Source organism: Nelusetta ayraudi, unplaced genomic scaffold (assembly GCF_046127955.1).
Source record: "Nelusetta ayraudi isolate G7.1 ecotype Tasmania unplaced genomic scaffold, CSIRO-AGI_Nayr_v1 ptg000008l, whole genome shotgun sequence".
NCBI classification, from domain to species: domain Eukaryota; kingdom Metazoa; phylum Chordata; class Actinopteri; order Tetraodontiformes; family Monacanthidae; genus Nelusetta; species Nelusetta ayraudi.
The window spans coordinates 6710001-6731685 of record NW_027466058.1 but is presented as its reverse complement, the minus strand read 5'-3'; the positions used below and the strand labels follow the sequence as shown (position 1 = coordinate 6731685).

Below are 21685 nucleotides of genomic sequence, written 5' to 3'. Positions count from 1 at the left end.
AAACGCTCCTCTGAAATCGCAGAGTTGAACGCCTCCTTGGTGGGTATTATAAGGCACTCTGGCTGCGGGGGCGCCATTAAACACTCTCACCCAGCTCTCTCCACCACCAGTAGTGGCCGCTTCGTTTACACCTGCGCCGAGAAGCCGTTGGAACGGCTCTCCCGGAGGAGCGGACGCCACGCTAGCCCACCGACACGCACACGGCATTTGTTCTGGGTCTCAGGTCGGTGATTAAACTATCAGACAGGCTGAAATGGCTTTTGGCTCCGCTCAGCTATTGGCAGCAGCTGAGAAGAGATGTCCCGGCCTTTTCCCCCTTTCGTCATAAAGGCCTGCCTTAGTTTGGGATTACGGTGAGCCTGGCTGGCTGGGCTGCTCGGCTGGCTGGCTGGCGTGGACATTTTCATACCACTTAATGACGCATAACTCGGTGTCTGACCGAATTGCCATCTGCAAAACAGACAGGCTAGCATTTGCGCAAGAGGGTAGAAGCCGGGAGGGAGTGGGGGGCGGGGACAAGGACGCGGCTGTCGGCGGAGCTTTGCGCAAAGCGGCCTCACGCAACGCTAATAACACCATAACAAGAGTTTCATAACCGCAGCATGACACGCCGCATTAATAAGTAAAGATCACTTTCCCAGTGCCAAATCACATTACTAGTTTTTTTTTTATTTTTATGTAATATTTATATAATGCGCGGCATTGCGAGCGTGTATTCAAACCCTGTTTTTTTTTGTTTTTTTTCCCAGGCAGAGTTGGAAAGAGCTAAATGTCGGAATAAAATCTTTTTGCTTGTGCAGCAGTGGTGCAGAGAGTCTCTCCGGCTCTGCAAGGAGGGAGGATTACAGCAGAGATTATCAAACTACACGTTGCATCCCAACTCGGATGTCGCATCCTCCGTCTGCATCCGGAAAAACAGAGTTTTTTGATGCAATCAATTCTCACTCTGTCCAAACATTTCCCGCGCTCGCTAAATAAATCTGTGCAAGGCAAACAGGGAAATACTCCAGACGCTTTCTTAATGTAGATAGATAGACATATAGATGGATAGAAAGATAAATACTTTGTTGTTATTTATTTATTATTCATCTACTTTATTTCAGTAATGTAACTAATTACATTTAATTACATTTTTTTAATTTAAATTTTGAATGAATGTTCTCAACTACTTACACCTGACAGTGTTAAGCTTTCAGCGGCACTCAAGACAAAGAGAGAATTCAACTGGCAGGCGAGCGGGTGGGGGGCACTGCAATTCCCAACTTGACAGGAGAACCAATCAGAAGCATCAGAATAGTATCAAACTTTCAACTGAGGAGGGAATCGATGCTTGTGTCGAGCCGTTGCATGAGAAAACCATAAAATTATTAAACATAAAGCCCAGCCATTTTCTTATTTTTAATACATATTGAATGACTTACTTACTTGATTACAATTTCTTTTCTAGTAATGTAACTGATTACAGTTAGTCTAATTTTGTAAATAAATTACCTAACAACTTTAAATGCAACTTCTTACACCAAACATAGATAGATAGATAGATAGATAGATAGATAGATAGATAGATAGATGAAAAATATGACAATGTATGTATATGTGGATATGTATCTGTATATGTACATGTGTGTGTATGAATACGTATGTGAGACAGTGTTACGATTTAATTATGTTATGAAATAGTATAATTTACGGGGTAGGATTAAATAAGTTTATACTTCTTCCTACTCCTTTTTGCTCATGTAAACTGAGTTACTTATGAAGTTGCAGATGCATTTGTTTGTTTTGGATTTCTTGTTGTTAACTTTTTTCTTTTTTTTTTAAATGTTTTTTAAGTTATCATTTACATGATCAAAATAAAGATATAAATAAAAAAAAATCAAATCAAATAGATAGATAGATTCTTTCTTAATATTTATTTACTTTTAGTTCCATCTAATGTTACAGCCGCAGAACAGTAAACAGTCCTGGTAACAGCCCCGTTGAGGCAGAATGCAGCCTGTATTTATCAACGTGTGTGTTTCCTTCGTTCCATCTCCACGTCTGCATAAACAAGAAAGTAGTGAAAGCAGAGGGCGACTCGTCTCACCTCTAACACCTTTCCTGTGATGAACTCATGACACGCTTCACACTGCACGCCAAAATGGATCTGGTAGTCCTTCTCACAGTAGGGGGCGCCATCCCTGGGAGGGGCGGGACAACATGAGAACCAGATGGTGAAGAAATTGTTGACTGCGAGTGAGCCGCGGCCCCAGCGATGTCCAGTTTGAGCTGCTTCGGAGGAGCTTACTTGCTGATGTATTCCCCGGTCAACACTTTGCTGCAGGCCTTGCACTTAAAGCAGCCCAGATGCCACTGCCGGTCCAGCGCGAGGAGGGCCTGTCCGTTCTTTATGTCTCGGCCACATCCTGCGCAATCTTTGAAACACAAAAGGGAAATGAAAAAAAGAAGACGAAGAAGAAGCAAGAAAATGCCCGGAGCTTGCAAATTTAAACCACAGCATGCATTTTAATTCTAACCCCGGACACTAGGTGGTGATAGAGGGCAAAAGACAGTGTTGCTGACAGCTGCCTCATTCTATCAAACGCATTTCCCCCCTGCCTCTAAAAGCTTCATCCATAACCCAAGTAGAAACCTCAGGCTCTGAAAGTGTGAGCGGGTGGTTTCTGGGAGGAACAATCATCTTGTCAACTCTGCTTTAATGAGCGGAGGATAAAAGCAAGGCGGAGGCCTCCGCAACCACGGGGGACGGTAACCGCGTAAGGCATAACGAGGTTGCGATGATGACGTGAGAAGAATCAGCATGTCTTATTTATAGGTGACCTTGTCTAAAAGCTCTTCCAGTTACCAACAGAGAGGACCAGGGGGACAGGGCGGGAGGGAAAGAGGGAGGAAAAAGAGGGCGAACTAGAGAAGTTGGAAGAGGAGTGGTTCCAGGGCTACACTGTCCCTGTTGCAGAGCAATGGAAATGCACGGTCATGCATTATTTAGCGAGGCCTGTCTTGGTTTTTTTTTTTTCTTTCTTTCTTTTTTATAAAGGAGCATGGCTGGTTGAGCACTGCTGCGTTCACAAAGAGGAGATGTGAGAGTTGGAGGGACTCCCTGAATGATGGAGCTACATCCCTCCATCCTAGAGCGTTTACTGAGGCAGGAGCCTCCAGTGATGCATCCCTGCAGAATCTGCAGCCTGCAAAGCCCATTCAGCCGATATCAACTGCAGAGGGGGGTTGCAGCTGGCAGCAAACTACCAAACGGCCTGACAGTTGCTTTTAGGCTTTATTCAAATTTGCCAGAATGTGCCCACTAGCAACCTCTCTCACTTTAATTATTAAATCACGACGCTCATCAAGATGTGAAAAGACACGTCTTGCAGAATTGCCAAAATGGGATTAGTTGATCTGGAGCAAAGGGTGAATTAATCCTCCCATCTCATCCTTGTGAAGGAAAGGGGAAAGGACACATTTCAGAGGTTTTCCCACATTTAACTTGAAGTGGGGTCATCGCCTGGTCACCACCAGGTAACACTGTAAGGATACATTCATGTCTTTAAATAAAGAAGACTTTCCTGTCTTCCAATTGTACCTGCTTTCTCTGACCATCTCATGTTCTGTATTTTTACTCTATTTTACTGTGTTGATCTGTATGTTCATTTTTGTTCTGCTTTGTACTCTCGTCTGCAACGAGGCTTGCCTCAGTGTATTAACAAGATTAAATAAAGGTTACAAAAAACAAAAACATTGTAAAAAAAATATTGTTTTTCACAGATTCAAACAAAATAGGTCTTAATCAGAGTGCATTTTAAAGCAGCACCACTCAGAATATCAAGTAGCCGCAAGTAAGCTGTTAATAGGAAACAGGGACATGTTGAAAATGTGTTGAATTAATACACACAAGCAATATTTTGCATACTTTTATACTGAATATATGTTTATAACGTGAGATCAGAGTAACTGACTATTCTAAAAATGTATACAATATGTATATATATATATATATATATATATATACATATATATATATATATATATATATATATATATATACATATACACACATAAATAAAAGTGAAATGCAAAACGCAAAAAAGGTTTTGGTTGCCTTAACTTTCAGCCTCGATGTCAACAATCTACTGGTCGGTGGAAACATTCTGTATTCACGGCCATGCAGGTCTTTGGTTAAACGTGACGGTCGGACAACAATGTCCACTTACTGCTGGAGCCCAGGACGTCCTTCGGTCCTGGTGACATGGGCTCGACGCAGTACTGACAAAGGCAGTCCTTCCCGTTAAAGGTCACCCTGTCCCCAGCAGGGAACGGTCGTCTGTTGGAGAGAGTGGATGGGTGGGTGGGTGGGTTGGGGGAAGCGTCAACAGTCGGTCAGCAGACTATGAGCTGTGGCCCTGCGGCCAGGGCAAGTGTTTGCGCGCCTCCGTGCAGTCCGAGAGGCTTTGATAGGATCCGCGGACGTGGATCCGTGTCAGTGGCTCGAAGCCTGAGGAGGCCGCGCAGTCCGATGAAGCCAATGTGACAGAGAGAACGGAACGGGCGCGGGGTCATCTTTTTAATTGGGATCTTTGACACTGACGTATCAAAACTGCACTATATAGCTAGCTACTGCGTGGAAGTCTCCTCTACACCACTACCAACCCCAGTTGTCAGACTGAGACGTTTTCAGTGAGGAAGTTCACAAAATGTCTCTGAGTTGCTGTAAAAGATGTTTTAACGTCGATGTGAAAGGCTTCAGCTTAGCTGGCAAAAACAAGATTGTCCAAACACTGCAATGATTGTGAACATCATAATCCATTTTGCCCGCTAAATGAATTTTGAGACAAATGTGATCAGTGACAGTGATGTCACAAAGTCTTCAGCTAGTTAAATGAAATTATTACTTTCAGTACAACCGGTTGGATTCATGGGAAGCCAATTGTTTTGTTTGGTTAAAGTTCTTTGAACTTTTATGTATTTTGCAAATTGGTCATTGAGCACAAGGTTTGTAGCCAAAGTAGGAACTTAATGTTTAACGCAAGAGATAAAGTTGGAAACAGGGCTGAAAAAGCACCACATGACAAAAACCTCTTTCATTCCTACTGATTTCCCCATGTTTGTTTCCTTGCTCTGAATCTCTAGAGGAAATAAAGAGTTAAAGCCGGCGTCACCACCTCAAATCCATCAAACAGATTTCCGAGTCGGTGACAAAATGGACAAAACATCTGGGTTCCAGCTCGACCAAACTGACTCTTACTTGCAAACGGTGCAGACGAAGCAGGCGGGGTGGTAGGTCTTGCCCAGGGCGGTGACCACTTCTCCCTCCACAAAGTCCCCGCAGCCATTGCAGCGGGTGCCGTGCATGCGTTGGTAGTCCAGCGTGCACAGATACTCACCATTCTTCATGAAGAACCCCCCCTGGGCGAGGTCGCAGCCGCAAACTGCACGGGACACACACACACACACAGTGTTGGGGTGTAAAAAGATACGTAACTGAATTACTTTTGACCAATTTTTTTTTACAAAAGTCTCTGCAGAAATGTGATAGATTTTGCTGTAATACAAGACAGTAGCTTACGCTGCCCTGATTTTTAATTGAACTTATAAAATATTTGAAATAGTTACACTGCTATTACATTTTCAATAGGATAACTTGTAATTGTAACCAATTACATTTGCAAAGTCATTTTCTCAACACTGCACACACACGCACACACACACGTTGGCACTCAGTGAGTCTGAGTGCGTTTGGTGCTCTGCTCACATCACACATAAAGCATCCAACCATTACCCTGGCCGACTTCTTACATGCATCAGTGGCTTTGTTAAGACTTGCTGGCCTGTTTGATCCAGAGAGGCTCACTGACCTTATGAAATGAAGACTGACTATAAATCTTGCAAGAAAAAGAATTTTAAAAAAAAACCTGTGACAGGTCTGTCCAGTACATAGTGAACCTGCCACTAGGGCTGAAACAATGTTATCAAAGGTGTTAGCAGTTTTCCACTGAACCTTCAGCTTTTAGAGAGCGATAAAGGTCTTTTTCATCATCGGCAGAGGGGCAGGCTGCTCATTGAGACACAATGTGTACAACTGCCCAGCCTAGGAAACCGCCTTGGCCTGTTTCTATACAAATGAAGCTTTTCAACCCAGTTACACTTCATCCAGCTTCCTTCCATTCAAACGCAACCTCGTGTTCTACGCAGAACACAGAGAACACAAGAGCTCTTAGGATTGAATTAATGTCACCGACTGAGCTGGCAATGTCAGACTTTATCAAAGTTTCTCCAGTGTTAGAAAAGCAAGCAACAAAATTTCATTTTAAAATGAAGATTAAAAGCAAATGTCTGGAGCGGTGGCCTAAGACACTTCATGCAGGAGGGGCTCCAAGATCCAAGATCTTTTTTCCCAAACCTTTTGAGCAACCACCATGTTTTTCTTCTACAGTAGCTTCTCTCACATGTGCCGTCGCCAAGAAAGTGTCCAGGTGTAATCGGGACAAGCCGTGTCTCTAAATACTAAGTCTGGTGGCCAGGATGTTGAAACAGACTTCGTCCTGCCAGCTACCTCAGACATCGTCTATAGCGTGCCAACTGCACCCTCGTATTAACGGAGTGGGCCGGCGTCCTCAGAACGCCTAGAAAGTGAGTGGGCGCGGTGATAATGTCTCAGCGTAAACTCACCTTTTTTTTTTCCTGCCGCCGTGAGCAAGCTTAAACTAATAGCCTTTGGAAAACGCCACAGCTAAGAGGGAAAATATTTTGATGTTTGAGATGACTGCACCTAATCATTATTATGCAATGAGCCAGGCTAAATCCTGGGGATGAATGGTAGCGGGTGAGAGGGAGAATCAGATTTAATTGCATTACGGCTCAGGGGTGATGAGATTAGTTTGTAAGCTAACTGAGTCACACAAGACCATCAGCGGAGATTTGGTGGCCTTTGACTGTGACGGCCACCTGCTTTATATTTTTCAACAGATGCATGCCATGACATGAAAGGCCTTTTCTGGAAAGAGAGAGACAGAGAGAAAGAGAGCAACAGAGAGAAATAGGAGCATGGTGAATTCTGGGAGGCTAGAAGGATTCTGCTTTTGTGCGTTTCACCACATAACAAGTGGCCAGCAAAACAGCTGTTTAGGATTTTCCTGGGAATTCAGCCTGACCCCAACAAATCACATATCCATGGCATATAGTTCAAAGGTCAAGCTGGGAAAAGGGCTTTTAGGCGGTGTTTGGAAATGAGAGAAACCGCCGTCTATCACATTTGGAGGGAGCCAATAAGATTGTTTCAGTATCAGTGAAGCCGGACGCCAACAGGCGCAAAGGTATCACAACCCCGTTGGTGGTGAACAGTCATTGACCACAATGTTTACCTCAACCCCTGCTAAAGAAAATCGGAAGAAGAGAAATCTTTGGACACCTACATGAATGAACTACTTCAGGCTATTCTATTCCTGAATTGGCGCCGGTGAGGCAAACGCGCTGCACCCCAACAGCAGACGCACATTTGCCCTCAGTCCCCAATTATTGTTTAAACACCACAGTCGGAGCTCCCTCCGTTATCTCTTGTAAGGATGTGATTGGCCCGATCATACTTGTATCTGATGAAAACTCACCAGGCAGGAGTTAGCAAGCTTTCAGACTTGTATCCAGTGCAGACCGACTGGCTGGCCCGACGCTACACGGTGGTGTCTGTTAATGATCTTTGAGAGTCAGTAATCTGAGTTAACCCGACAGGACCGCGGGTCTCATCCTCCTACAGGTTCGAGACTGAACAGAGCCGGCATAAATATAGACCTCTGAAGGTCTGAAGTCATATGTCTTTGAGGACATCAAAAGGTGTCTTCTAGTCTGACGACGGCTAACGCCTGCACGGCAGAGACACGCACACACGGACACTCTTTTAGAATGCATGTATATCCACCCGCCAGAATTAGGTACTAATCTCAGTGTTTGCTGGTGTTATTCTGGGCCTTTGGTGAACTAAGCTAGCTCCAGTCACAGATTAACTATAAGGGCTTCGGCAGAGTCGGCATTCAAGACAAGAGTCCGCTTGGGTGGCTGCATCATAATCGGGAAAGAATGTTAGAAATTGAACAGTAAGAAGGGCTCAAAGCAATAGGATTTACACATGAAACTGTCCTGGTAGTATGGGAGGTAGCGTAGGGGTTGGAGAGGGGGGAGTGAGTCATGGCTTGTTATTGGAGGATGAGAAGGACACCGTGGCCTTCATGGCCTTGTGTTGCCCACACCCAACTTTGTGAGGCTACAGTTATTTTTGAGGGGCAGCAGGCAACACTGGAGCGCATGCACTGAATGAAAACGAGCCACTGTCCTACTATTGCGAAAGCGTAATATTAGCAATGCATCTCAACATTTCACACATAGACACCAGCATTTACACAACCCCCACATTCCTCTTTTAGTATTCAAAAAATAACACCTCTGACTTAGCATGCTAAAAGTTTCACATGTGAATCATTAACAAAACTAAAAAGTGTAACTTAGATGGAACAAGACGGAGCCAAAAACTATAATAGCAATATAGAAAGGCATCAAAGAGCCCTTTCCATTGTTTGAATTAGTGGGCTTCAGTTACCTTTGCAGGTGAAGCACTTGAGGTGGAAGTGCTTGTTCTGCACTCGCAGCACCTCGCCTTTACATGGCTGTCCACACTTGTAGCACTGGATCAGGGGCTTCTCACTGGAGTGGTGGTGTGTGTTCTGCGCATGAGCCACTGCAAGAGAGGAGACATTAACATTGCAGTTGAGCCATAATTCCGATGAGTCACCGTGGCCGCTGGATGCGTTAAGATTTTTCTTATTTTGTTATTTCCTTATTTTTCCTGAGTAGAGTTTATTTGAGGACACACTCTGCTCAAGCGTCTCTCTCTCTCTCCCTCTCTCTCTCTCTCTGCCTCACACACACACACACACGCACACACACAAGAGATAAAGACCAACTGCTGAGAGCCTGACAGGGTGCACAAAGGAACAACATTGAACAGGACAGCACAACAACTTTGGGTTCACGGCCCTGAGACGCTACGTGGAGAGGAGCAGCCTAAATATAGTCCGATCTTGATCGGCGGAGGACAGAGGGTCAAAACCATGAAAGTGGCAGCGGGCGTGAATGCTACGCCGAAAGGCTATTGGTAAAATCTATTTCACCAAACCTCAAAGAGAGAGAAATATCAAGGGCCGTTTGCTGCTCACGCATGCCTTAGGTTCCCAGAATTCATCAGGAACTACATGTTTGCTCAGCTTCTTCTTCCCATGCTTGAACAGCAGAGGGTGAAAGGCAACGTTAGGAAAACAAAACAAGTGAGTGAAACGTTTGATTTAAAACCACAGATAAAATAGTGCATTTGGAAGTCAAGTGTACAACAGTAAGTAGAGCTGTGAAGGAAGCTCAAGTAGCCATAAAACAGAGGACTGATTATCTCACAGTGTGGAAGGAAGGACAAGTACTACTGTGAGCATTAGGCTACATGCTAAAAATGCAAAACAAATGTCAATTTTGCTACATCGGCACTCCGTGAAGAGCACTTCCTAAACAGTGAACTCCAAATATATGTGGTAGAGAGACCATACATGGACTTTTGGAAAGGGAGGCACAACTTGGAAGCTGGTAGGCCATCTTAAGGTGGTTTGTCCAATCAAACATTTTGCTGGAGCCAATTTTATTGAGCTCATTTTTATACAACTTTTAAATAACAAGGAAAGCTACACTGAGTTTCCAAGCCAAGACAGGCAACAGCAGCAACTCTCACCACACAACATTATTACCTCAGAGCAGTAAGGACCTAAAACACCCCAGTGGAAGCAGCTCCACAGGCTCCTTTATGCTGCCCCAGCGTTCCTGCCATTAATGTCCGACATACATGCCGACTTTCTGATGACATCTTACTCTTCCTCTAGTAGTGAAATACCCAAGTTTGGCAAAATGGATGAGTCCACAATTGTAATAATGCAAGAGTATTATCTTGAAAAATGAGTGCAGTTAGAAAACCTCCTGATTGAAGTTACTGTATTTGGTTAACTGCAGTATCTCCAAGTTGTGTGCTGTTCTACGAATACGAGAGGATGCTAGTGCACTCGTTAAGTAAATATTTAATAAGAATGTTGAAAGCGAACAATCTGATGCTGTTAAACAGTTTAGTAGTTTCATTTAGGCTGCTGAAGCCACACTAATGTCATAATCAAGAATAAATAGACACAAATGGCAAATATTTACAGTGTTTGGTTTCCCTTGAATGGACAAATCCCAGTCTTGTAAATCAGCTCGTGTCATTTCCGCCGCACAACACATTTGGTGACTTGTCAGATGCTTAAGCTTGACAGTTTGCGGCCGTTGCCCACGCAAAAGTTTGCCTGTCGCCGTCATGGACGGTAATCCAGCGGCACTGTAAAGGATGTGAAGGCTGCTGCAGTGGTGCCGCACTGCACACAGCTCATCAACTATTCTGAAAACCAGCATATTATTTTACATTCAGGAGCACCGGCTAGCCAAGGCAGTCTTTCATCTTTTCCTTCCTCTTTCTTTCTCAAACAAAGACACACTCACACGCACAGACACACACACACACATTAAGAAAGCACTTGAAAGAATCTCTGCTCTCTCTGCGGTTGCAGTGAAAGTCTGCAAGGTTAAAATAAGACATCAAAAGAAAAATGGAAGTACCATAATTGCCAATCGAATGTCCAGCAATTGAACCATTGAGGGGTTTTGACGACGTTTGCCTTACAGACTCCTTCTGCAGCAGCATCAGCTGCCCTGATACGGAGACATTAAAACTGCCCCGAAGGAGCTGGCGGAACATTGTTTAATGAGACTCTTTGGCGGTATTTGTTTCGTCCTCTAGGGGCAGTCTCGGTGTCTCTACGCGCCGCCGTCTCAGCACAGTGACAAGGCATCAATCGATTCGCAGAGGAAGAGAGAACAGAGGAGGGTAAAGGCAGGATTGCGGGAGGGAAGAACGTGAGTACCAGGGGTGGGATGGTGGGGATCGGCTTGCCCCTGATGTGTGAACACCCAGCAGGGCAATGAGTCATCTCAGGGTGAACCAGACCATGGTGACGCAGCACCGTCTCAGCAGCTCTACGTGTGACATCACACCTCCCAACAAAATCAGAGACCATCTGGGAAAGTGCCACAAGTCATTTCAGAGGATTTTCATCCCCCCCGCTGTTCACAAAGAGACAATTTTGATACAAGAACGCACTGTTTATCCGTTCTGATCACTTACTCACTTTTCGTTTGCGCAATTTGCGACTGCTTTTCATCGTTCAGTTCGTCCTAATCGAAATATTGTGGGGACAACATGGTCTCACACCTCGCAAGAGCCGATGCCAACTTGCTTTCCACAAAGTCTCCTTCCTTTCAATGAGAGACTGTTTGAATACTGAGCAACGCAATAAACCAAAGCCGACGCATCATTTTTTGAATTAAAGCTGCATTTCAACGTTCTTCCACAATATGTTGGAATCGCTCAGCAGTTAAAGAAGTACATCACTATTTCCCTTTCATTATAGGCGGAGCTGGGGTGGGCCGGCGGAGGATGAGCTGTGATTGGAAAATAAATGGCTGGCTAGATGCACCTTTTTGAAAACACGTTGTTCTCAATCAAGCCAGAGCGAGCAAGGTAGCAACACCATCTCAGCTCAAACTTGACGGGATCACACAACTGTATGACGTTGACCCACACTATAGTGACCTCTCATAGAGCAACTCCTTCATAAAGACCACTGCTGACCAAAGACTCAACTCAGACATTAAAACGTCCAACTCTTCAAACTGTGGAGGTGACTGGATGTCAGCATGCTAAACTTAATATTTCTGTTGGTAAGAAATGAAGCTGAATTCTGAAATATTACAGCAACACAGCACTACCGGTACTTCACGACTGGTTGGTTTTTACTAAGGCCAGTTATTTGCCTCTGTTAGGATCAGAATGGTCTCCACCTTCAGAGATTATCCTTCGTTTTTTTGTCACCAGCTTTTTACTTCTATAATATGGTAATGGGCAGGCAGGTTGATTCCAAGGTCATTATTAGAAAAACACCTATCTACTATTTAACCCAGCTAACTTTCAACATTCTAATAGGAGCTTTGAGGGAAACTGTGAAAGGTTGAATGGGTACAACTTAGAAAAGTGGGTGTTTCTACTGAAAGCACTGGGGATAAATAATACTTTCCTTGAGATAAATGCTGTCTAAAAGCTTTGTAACTGTTCCCACTTGATGTAATGCTATCAAGCTTTCTAGAACCCCCCTTTGGCCTCCGGACTTACTATTTTTGACATTTAATCGTGGCTGCATGTCCGCGGAGAGCAGGGGGGAAATGGCAACGGCGCTGACGTCACGGCAGGTTGACAAGAATCCAAGACAGATGTTTGAATACCAGATGCCAAGGACCTAAAATAAGTTCTGGATGGGAATCTACAAGCGCTGTATGTCTTTTCCATCTGCACCTCGCCCCTGTGCCTCAAAAGTACCGCGCTTGCCTCGTCACACGAGCTGCACGGAGCGAATGCGGCGAGACCAGCGCTGGATGTGGAGCGCTAAATGATGTGCAGTAAAAAAAAAAATCATTAGAAGTCAACATAAAACAGGCCGTTGACAACGTTGAAAGGATTTACGGCGAAGCGGTCGTGAGATTTGTTTGGACACTGGAGCCATTATTCGGATTTCTTGTGACGAAAACCCGTCGTCACTGTGTGACTCATAGTCTGCAGGAGGGGGGGGGGAAAGAAGGAGCTTCAGGTACATTTACTTTTACGACCAGGGTTTTCTATCAAATCCTTTCTGCAGCGTCTCTGGAGGGTTCTTGCGATTGCAGCGAAAAAAATGGCACTTTCCCTGCTATAAAGAATATTATATAATGCTATGAATAAGTCAGGACGCACATGAGTGACCTCAGCACACAGTGCAACTTACTGCAGGATATACAGTGGGACAATTTCTCCGAGTGTATGTGCTGAATGTATCGACCGTGCTGACAGAGTTATCTGTCCTGCCTCATCACCGGGGTGATAGACTCACTGATATGAGCCTAAACACACACTGAACACACGCACACACACACACACACACATACACGCACACAACCACAGTGCTAGGGGAACAATGACCAACGCAGCGAGGCAAAGCCTCTCTCCAGTCTCCACCCATACATACCCGACCACCCCTCACCCACGTAATTAGAGTCTTGCTGCGTTGGCAGTAATAAAGGTTGCAGATGATACTCCAAGGAAGAGGATATGGGACCGCCTTGAATCCCCCGAGGACGGGGTAACCCGTGCATCGGCCTTGAAAGCGTCTGACAGAGCGCCGTTATTGACACAGGGGTTGTTTTTGTTTTTTTTGTCTTCTATTTGCTGATGAAGCTTCCGACAGTCGCTTGCTTCCCTCTCGCAGAGTGAACCCAGAGGGAAGAAACAAAAAGCAGAATAGTGGGACTCCAATTAAAATAGGCCTTAAAAAATATTCAGACGATCGTCACCTTTGTTACTGTAAAAGCCGCAGACAGTCTGTAAAAGACGGATCCAAGCCCAGTGGACTGTTAGCGTGTTTCAGGATGATGAATATTCTAGATATAGTAGCTGTCTGGTGGGAGAAAGAGTCAACTTTGACCCTTTGCAACAATGCCAGTACCTTTCAACACCAGAAAAAACTGTCCGGGGTCCAATATCTATGACATCCAAACAGTCTGGATGGGGGTCTGATCCATGAGGAATTTCAAAGAGTGCAAAATATGGACCCAAAAAGAAATCCCAGTGTGTCGTCAGTGTGAGTGTGTGTGTGTGTTTGGGAGAGGGCGGGAGGGAGGAGCTTTTCATCACTCAGTCATAACAAGACGCTCTTAACCCTCCCCTCCATGAATATGTATGATGGTGTGTCCTCCTCCCTGCCGCCCCGCCCCGCCCCTCCACCAGCCACGCCAGACAAAGCACTTCAAACGCGGGGCAAGGATTGTTGGGGAACGTGGAGGAGGGGGACCCTATCAGGCAGCCACCAGTGCCAGGCGGCCCCCGCCCCAAAACCTCGGATAACTAATCCTCAGGGACCCTCCTGGGTTTTAGAATACTGATTACGGACAGAATGGTTGAGTGTTTGCTGGCAAGTTGTACAATGCCATCCAAGGCTACAGTGACAATTGAGGAGCGGGACTTCATAAAATGGGGAGGCCATTGTGTTTGATCAAGGCCTTGACTTACTTATGACCCCCCCCCCCCCTCCCTCCCACCACCACCGCCCCCAACCAATGCACTTTTGAGCCGCAGTTCCTGTGATAATCATCTGCTACGGCTGGGACAATGCACGGCTACAGTCTGTGACTCTTCCGTGACGCTTTCATGTGGGGTTTATGTTGTTTTTGCCCGCATATTTCAGCTCTGGCGACAGTACTGGGCCCAGTCGGCCTACTTATCTCATCTGTATATTCTGGTCCTGTGTACCAGCTGTGCAAACAGTGAGAGAGAGAGTGAGAGAGAGAGCGAGTACGGGTCGCCATAACTGCACTGGCGCGTTTTGGGAAAGGCTTTGGGCTCCTCTTTCAGGGGGTAGACGGCTTCAAACATGAGGCGCCACTGCAGTTGTCTGCAGCGCTCTGCGAAATCACAGGATGCAGCTACGGAGGCGCGTGGCATTAGACCCTGCCGACGGGGGGGCGAGCGCTATAAAACACAGAAGATCATGGGAAATGTGGAGGGGAGGTGATGGGTTTCTTTTTCGTTGTGCGATGACGTTCCCTCTCATCCCAGAGAGCCAGCGGGGGACCGCTTACGCAAGCTAACGTGGGAGCTCTTGATGAATCAACGAGTCGCGCGGACGGCACGGGCCTCGATAGACGAGTGGAAAAAAGGTTACTTTTGGCACACTGATAAATTACAAACTATTTCAAGTGTATTCTTGGCTTTGGAAATAGGACAGCTGGCCGGGAGCAGACAGAACGCTAACGCTGCAAACACACTGTTGTGATTCATCACGCTGAGCGCTACAGCGTGTTTTCAGTGTCGGGTCAGCTGAATATGGCCAAATAGTAGAGAGCCCACCTGGCCTGTGGCAGTGACAACAAGGGGGAGGTCACACCACAGGTGGCTAAAGCTGCCAAAATGCAAGTCTTACTTCAACATGGCACTGTCCTCAAGAGGCTTCCAGGGCCGTCAACTCCTGAGGTCTCACACTGCCAAGGTAGTTGCTCTGGTCCCCGGGAAAATCCTACGGAGCTATTGTTGACTGGGAAAGTAGCAATCAGAGGTTACTGGTGCCCTGCCAGTAATGGAAGACAGTGGCAAAGATCTGTCCTTCATGGCCAGTCACATCCACATCAAAAGAAAGAAGCTCCGGAGCCAGACACCGCCTCCAACCACACTGCACTTGCCAGATACATAAACAAACCTACACGCTCATATCTGTCAAGGCAAATCTGTAAACATGTTTTTTTCGGTGATGGGAATATTTTTGGACAGGAGCGTATAAATGCAGCGTGCCCACACACACACACACACACACACACACACACACACATACACACACATACAGAGAAATAAAAAACAGTCTACACACACAAACCAAAAGATGAAGTCATGAAAGGACTTGGTTGAAACTAGGATTTAATTCCGAGTTTCCATTCTGTAAACGACTGAGTTTTTTTTTTTAAATGGAATTAAAAAATAAATGCTGACAATATTTCTCGTCACAGTCCGAGCACCATTTATCTTGTTACAGGAACTCACATTCATTTAACAGCCTCCTATGACTCATTCTGACAAACAATAGTGAACCTCGTGAACCTCGTGAACCACGTCGCCACCTAATAAATGGGCCAGAATGTTCGCTCGCTCGCTCGCTCGTCCACGCAGCCCACTTCAGTCGATTCATCCCGGAGCGGTGGGCCACCTCGGACACTGGGTTGAAAACAATCATCTTTTTTTTTTTACCCCCTCCTTCTTTATAACAGGACGCCATGAATGAGGCCACAGCTGACAACAATGGAGCGTACCTTTCAGATGGTCGCCATGGCAACGGCTGCAGACAGAAAGAGAGCGAGAGATGGGGAGAGAGGGAGAGGGACTGTAGCTGTGCGCAGTGTTGGATTGTGCCTCCCCGGTTTGTGCTTCCCCCCCCCCCCAGTTGGCCCTGGTGAAACGCTATCAGCCGTTTTGCCCGCACGTGATCCGCAATCTCCTCCGCGGCAAAAGCCAGGTGCCTCGCTCGAACGAGACAGATGCTGGCAAATTGGGCAGAGCCCGGCGTCAGCTGCTGAGGAGAGGAGGAAGAGGGCGTAGCGCGCTCAAGTCTTCAGCTGGGCAGAATACCGCCGGTATGTTGGAATTGCACATTCACCCCGTGTCATTAGTCATGTCTCTTGCGGATAAAAAAACAAACAAACACACACCCACGCAGGGGAAAATATAAAAAACACGGTGATGTTTCTGTGATTGTGCCGTTCGCCTGAAAATAATCCGATGGCAGACTGGAAATTCAAACTGAATCGAAATCGAGCGGCCAGATAACAGCGGTGCAGTGGACACAAGTAGACACTCTGCACAGCCACACACAAACAAACACACACACACACGCGTGTGCACAGCAGACAACAACAGCACGACAAAGGACATCACATCCCTGAAGAAAAGAAAAGAAAAAAATCACACAAATGACACACTTGTTCTCCACCCAGCCATGACAGCTTGATTACCTTTTTCCTTGACCATGACCATTGGAATCCGGATAGATCTACGCCGGGGAAAGGCTCTTCTGGGTATTGATCGGCAGCAACACACCAGCTGCTAGTTCCTTTTTTTAGCCGAGGCTGAGGAGCAAGAGAAAAGCCAAGACGGGAGGGCGGGAGAGAGAGGTGTGGGCGCCGCTCAGCTCCCTTCCCGAAAAAACGCTGCTACAGCGTGGAGTTGCCTCCCGACTGCCTGTTTTCCTCCCATCACTCTCCTCCTCCTCCTCCTCCACTTGCTCCCCCTCCTCCTCCCTCTTTGCCCACGCCTCCTCCCCCCTCCTGCCTCTCTCTCTCTCTCTCTCTCTCTCTCTCTCTCCCCACTCTCTCCCCACTCTCTCTCTCTCTCTCTCTCTCTCCCACCTCCTGCTCCCTCTCTCAGACCCTCTACCGTGTCAGCCACCTCCTCATTGCAGCAACCAGGTGGCTGCTGCATCTGTGACACCACAAGAAAAAAAAAAAAAAAAATGAAAGCTGTAATCAGCCTGGGTCAGACAAAGGTCTATTCTGGGAAATTGCGTACTGCAGCCACGGAGGATTGCGGAAATAATGCAGAATTGCTGCTTGCAATCGGGGCTGTCCATAAATGCAGAGGGAGGGATTATAAATGAGAGGCACACACAGTCAGTTTACCCCTTTCAGTTGGGACATTGTATCATCATGTCGACCTGGCTTCTATTGTGAAGTGCGTACAACAGGGCAGGAGGTGACTGGGTGGAATAAGCGGGCAGTCAGACTTCTGTTTCACCATTCAAGATAAAAACATGGGTTAAAAGGGTGAAAAACAACCACACCGTTCCCTCTAAAATAGTCTTGTGACTGTGTTTTCTTAAAAAACAAAACAAAACAAAAACTATTCATGAGAAAAAAATATAGACAAGCACTGTTGCAAAATAATGTCAGTGTTGAAATGATATGATCAGCGCTGTACTTTTGACCCCGCGGTGCAGCCACACCCACCCACCCACCCCCCGCCTCCCACTGCCAGTGACCCTGCTGTTTCCAGCAGGGCTTGCTCTGCATGAAGAGCTCACGCGAGGGCAACACGAGTCACTTGAGGTGAAAGGTTAGCCCTAACGTGATCCCGGGCATGGGCTTTGTATTAAATTAATCTTCAGCGGTTCCCTGGCAATCCAATTACAGAGGGCACGGGACGGGCCGCCGCAGGCTGGAATTTGGTGGAGACTTGAAGGCTCTCAGTTATATTGAAGTGAAAGTCACTCAAAAATGAACATGTGGTGCTTTGGAACACTTCAAAAGACAAGATTTCCGCATGTAAACGCAAACACATTGGTATTACATATTATTGTCCCGTAGAGAGACTAACGTTAAAAAAAAGAAAAAGAAAAAAAAAATCATTCTACTTTTTTCAACACACAACCACAATTTTGTCAAGTATTTCCTATTCCTGTTGCCTGACCGTTCCGCGTTTATTTCTGGCATGTGAATAAAAGTCCACTCAGACATGGCAGGGGACTAATCCAATGTTTGTAGACACTCTAATAAGTGTGCTAAAGACATACAGAGTTGGTAAGCTGCATCCGCTGAGAGCGGCCACACAGTCTGTGCACGATGGGGCCTGACTGCACTTCCTACCTTCCTGCACAGCTGAGGGGAAGGAACAGTTTTTTCTTCTTTTTTTTGCATCAGCACCACCACCTCCCTAAGTGCTGATGTAGGCAGCCCCATTATGCGTTCTGGGTGCATTCACCCACTGCAGCGTCAACTGTGCCACCTGGTGGAGGCTCAGCAACGTGCATCGCTTTCCACTGAGGTTTTTTTTTTTTTTTACTCCCTCTTTCTTCCTCTCCTCATTGAGTGATGGAGGCGCGCCAATGAGGCAGGAGTAAAAAATAGTGAACAGACAGGCGTCCAGCACCCCACCCTACTTTTAATAGAGAGGGTACAAACGGATGTGACAAACTCGGGATGACAAGGATCTATGTTTTAATGGTTGGCCGATCAGAAGCCACCTTGCAGTGTAGTAAAAAAAAAAAAAAAAAAAGAGAGAGAGAGAAAAAAGCCTATTATCATCTCCAGTCTTTTAATAATCTCCATTGGATCTGCTGGACATTCATGCTACCAAGGGCCTGCCAAGAGCAATGCCTGAGTCGCAAAGCCTATTATCCATGGATGAAAGGGTTCAACTGTATCTGGCTCACCTGTGGATGATCCATGTCTGACTGTCCATTATTAACTGTGGCGAGATAACTATACCCAGGCTGGGGCCCCTTATATCAGCAGGGATTAGGTGCCGTCACTATCCTGTATTTGCAGTTTATTGAAAGCGATGAAAGTCATTATCATGAAAATTATACAGGCTATTATCTTAAGTGAAGGCAGACGGGCACCGTGCTGTAATGCAGGGAGGTCACATTTACAGTAAATAGTGTGGTCTGTGTGGACATACTGCACACTTATCCCTGGGCTTAAGGATTGGAGGATTCCACACACTCGCACACATACATAAACTTAGTCTCCGGATGATGATGTGAAGATTTTTTTTTTTTCTTCCAAATCCAGCATCCACTCTGCAGCACCGCTAAATGCCAATGACTCTGCCTAGAGCCTACGGCCGAGCCGTTTCTCCGTCTCTGAACGACGGCACCTGCTTGAAAATGCACAAAAGAGCGAAAACCTTTTGAAGAGCAATCACTCGCACCCGGCGTCAGTTCTTCAAAGTGAATGCTACCCACGCCGCGTCAACATTCAAGCGTCGTAGCAACTAGCAAGTCAACAGCAGACAACAAATGTTGCCAAAACAATGATGATTTAAGTCTGCTTCACTTATGGATGAATGTGAACGAGTCGTGGGAAGAAAAAAAAAATCATCCACAGGAGTTCTCTTTATGTCTCGCTTTGATTCCATTTAGGCAAATATGTTATGACATACAGTTGTTTTAAAGCAAAGCATTGTCAGAGAACCTGGGGTGGAGTGGCTCAACCTCAGGGTTTCAAAAGAAGCTCGACGTTGGCGTCTCAGCAGCACCATCATGGATAAACCCGTCCTGACGCGCAGGGCAAAAGAGAAGCGCGACTTCTCGCTGCTTCTGTCAGCATTTGATGGACTCCTGTCATCTCTGAGGAGATGAAACGCGAACAAAAGCTCTGACCTGCTTGACCTTTGATCTGAGGGCCAGCGCCCAGAGTCAAAATCCAACGTCAAACGGCCCAAAAATAGAAACGGTTACTGCCGTCAATATGCCGCTTTAGCTACTGCGGCTGGCGTACGTTCAGCAAAATACATAAATCCCCAATTTGTCCTCATGCCCACGTTGTAATCCCGCCGTAAGCCACCATGTCACTTCTCCGGGTCCTGCTGCTTGGGCAAAATATGACGGGCCCGGCCCATCATAAGGGGTTTTTGGTCTTATATAACATGTGTAACCATCGACAGGACGGTGATTAACGTGTACTTTGACGCCTTTTTGGCATCTTGAATGACCTGCAGTGCAGGAGTGCTCACACAAGTGCATGTGTCTGATGTGAAAAGCTTCATGAGGTGTAATCACTCAGCGGCATCCAATTAAGATGAGGTAATCTCCGAGTAGCGGCTGATTAATTCGCTGGCCAATGCCTACGCAACGAGCGGAGAAGCTAAACAACAATGGGGGGGGGGGGGGATGACACAACAAACAACCTTACGTTGCGGGCAAGGGATGTAACTCCACTTGTGGTTCAGAAGCCTTTCAAAAAAGGCCCGACCTGGCTTACTGAAGCCAACTGGTGCCAGTCTTCCACAGTTGGGATCAATGGCTGCCTACGACAGAACAATGGACCAACAATGAGAAAGGTTTCAGGCGTCCTACCTGTAGCGACGTCATTGAGCCTCTCGCTCAAATAATAGTCATTCGGGTTCAGGTAGGGCATCTGCTCCATGTACTGCTTGGGGATGAGGTACAGGACCTCGGCTACGTGCCCGTCCTCGATGATGGACATGCGCTTGACGGAGCTCTTGCGCTTCACCCGGACCCGTTCCACGTTGTGGCTGCGGCTGGAGCTGCACAGCTTGCCCAGGCTGTTGAGGTTGGGCAGGGTCGGCATGGTGCCCTGCTCCCCTTCGACCGTCCCGCAGAGGAGGGCGAAGCACCGCAGGTAGATGTCGGCCAGCGTTGGGCTTCAGGCCCGCGCGAAAACCCCCTCAACTCGACGAACTGGGGAGCAGGCGGTGGCGGCGGCGGCGGCAGGCGCACAGTGAGCAGCTTCGTGGCAGCTCATGGTCAAAATCCCCCCAAAAAAAGCTGGCAAGGTCTCAAATCTCTCCGCCTGTCGCTTGAGATCTCCTGTGGGCGCAGGGGCTGGACGACGTCCACCTTGTGGCGAAGGCTCCCGGCGACAGGCAAGCCGGTATGACAAAGCATTCCACCACAGGTGGAGCGGAGTGAGAAAGAAGCTTACACTACGAGTGTCTTCAGCCCAAACCAGCCTGGTGCCTTAAGCAGCTTAGAGCTGACGTCGAGCCTATGATTATCTTCTGGGTGGGGTTAGCTCGTCCAACGCTGGGGTTGCGTGGCGGGAGTGTTGCCTACCTGATGTGCGCATCCCAAAAAGTCTTGACTCTTCTTAGACTGTAACGACGTGGACTTGGGCACATCCCAAAAATTGCTCCCTAAAACTCTCGTGTCACACGTCGAACAGGAAGCTCAGTTACTGTCAGACATATATGTTAAAAAAAACAAAAAAAAACAGTCATGCCCCTCAATGAGGCAGCATTTCAGTGCTTTTTGGCTCAATCCAGTGCTTTACTGAGGGTAGTGTGGTTACAATAATACCAAATGATTACTTAACAGTGCGTCACACATCACACTGAATCAACACACACAACACAAGCGCGCGCACACAGTCTGACTGGATTGTCTTGGGCGTCTGCCAGGCTTTTACGTGGTTAGTGGCTAGCAAGGTCATCCCAACAGTTAATCATCCAGGGATCATTCACATAGAAGGTTATTTGACTACACCGACTGCTGAT

The 21685-nt window shown here is 46.6% G+C and overlaps 1 protein-coding gene across 13 annotated transcripts in view; it reads right to left on the bottom strand.

Moving 5' to 3' along the window:
- The window catches only part of ablim1a (actin binding LIM protein 1a), a 42040-nt gene that overhangs the window by 14062 nt on the left and 6293 nt on the right, over nucleotides 1–21685 (bottom strand). For 9 of the 13 annotated variants that reach the window (XM_076019007.1, XM_076019012.1, XM_076019008.1 and 6 more), the window contains exons 2-6: nucleotides 8582–8719; nucleotides 5240–5423; nucleotides 4209–4318; nucleotides 2288–2414; nucleotides 2087–2180 (exon numbers count right to left, since the gene is read on the bottom strand). In XM_076019007.1, coding sequence (XP_075875122.1) covers nucleotides 2087–2180; nucleotides 2288–2414; nucleotides 4209–4318; nucleotides 5240–5423; nucleotides 8582–8719 — 653 coding nt within the window. Of the gene's footprint in view, nucleotides 1–2086; nucleotides 2181–2287; nucleotides 2415–4208; nucleotides 4319–5239; nucleotides 5424–8581; nucleotides 8720–16686; nucleotides 16920–21685 lie in introns of those variants that run through there. The other 4 variants (XM_076019019.1, XM_076019018.1, XM_076019009.1 and 1 more) reach the window with 1 other exon arrangement.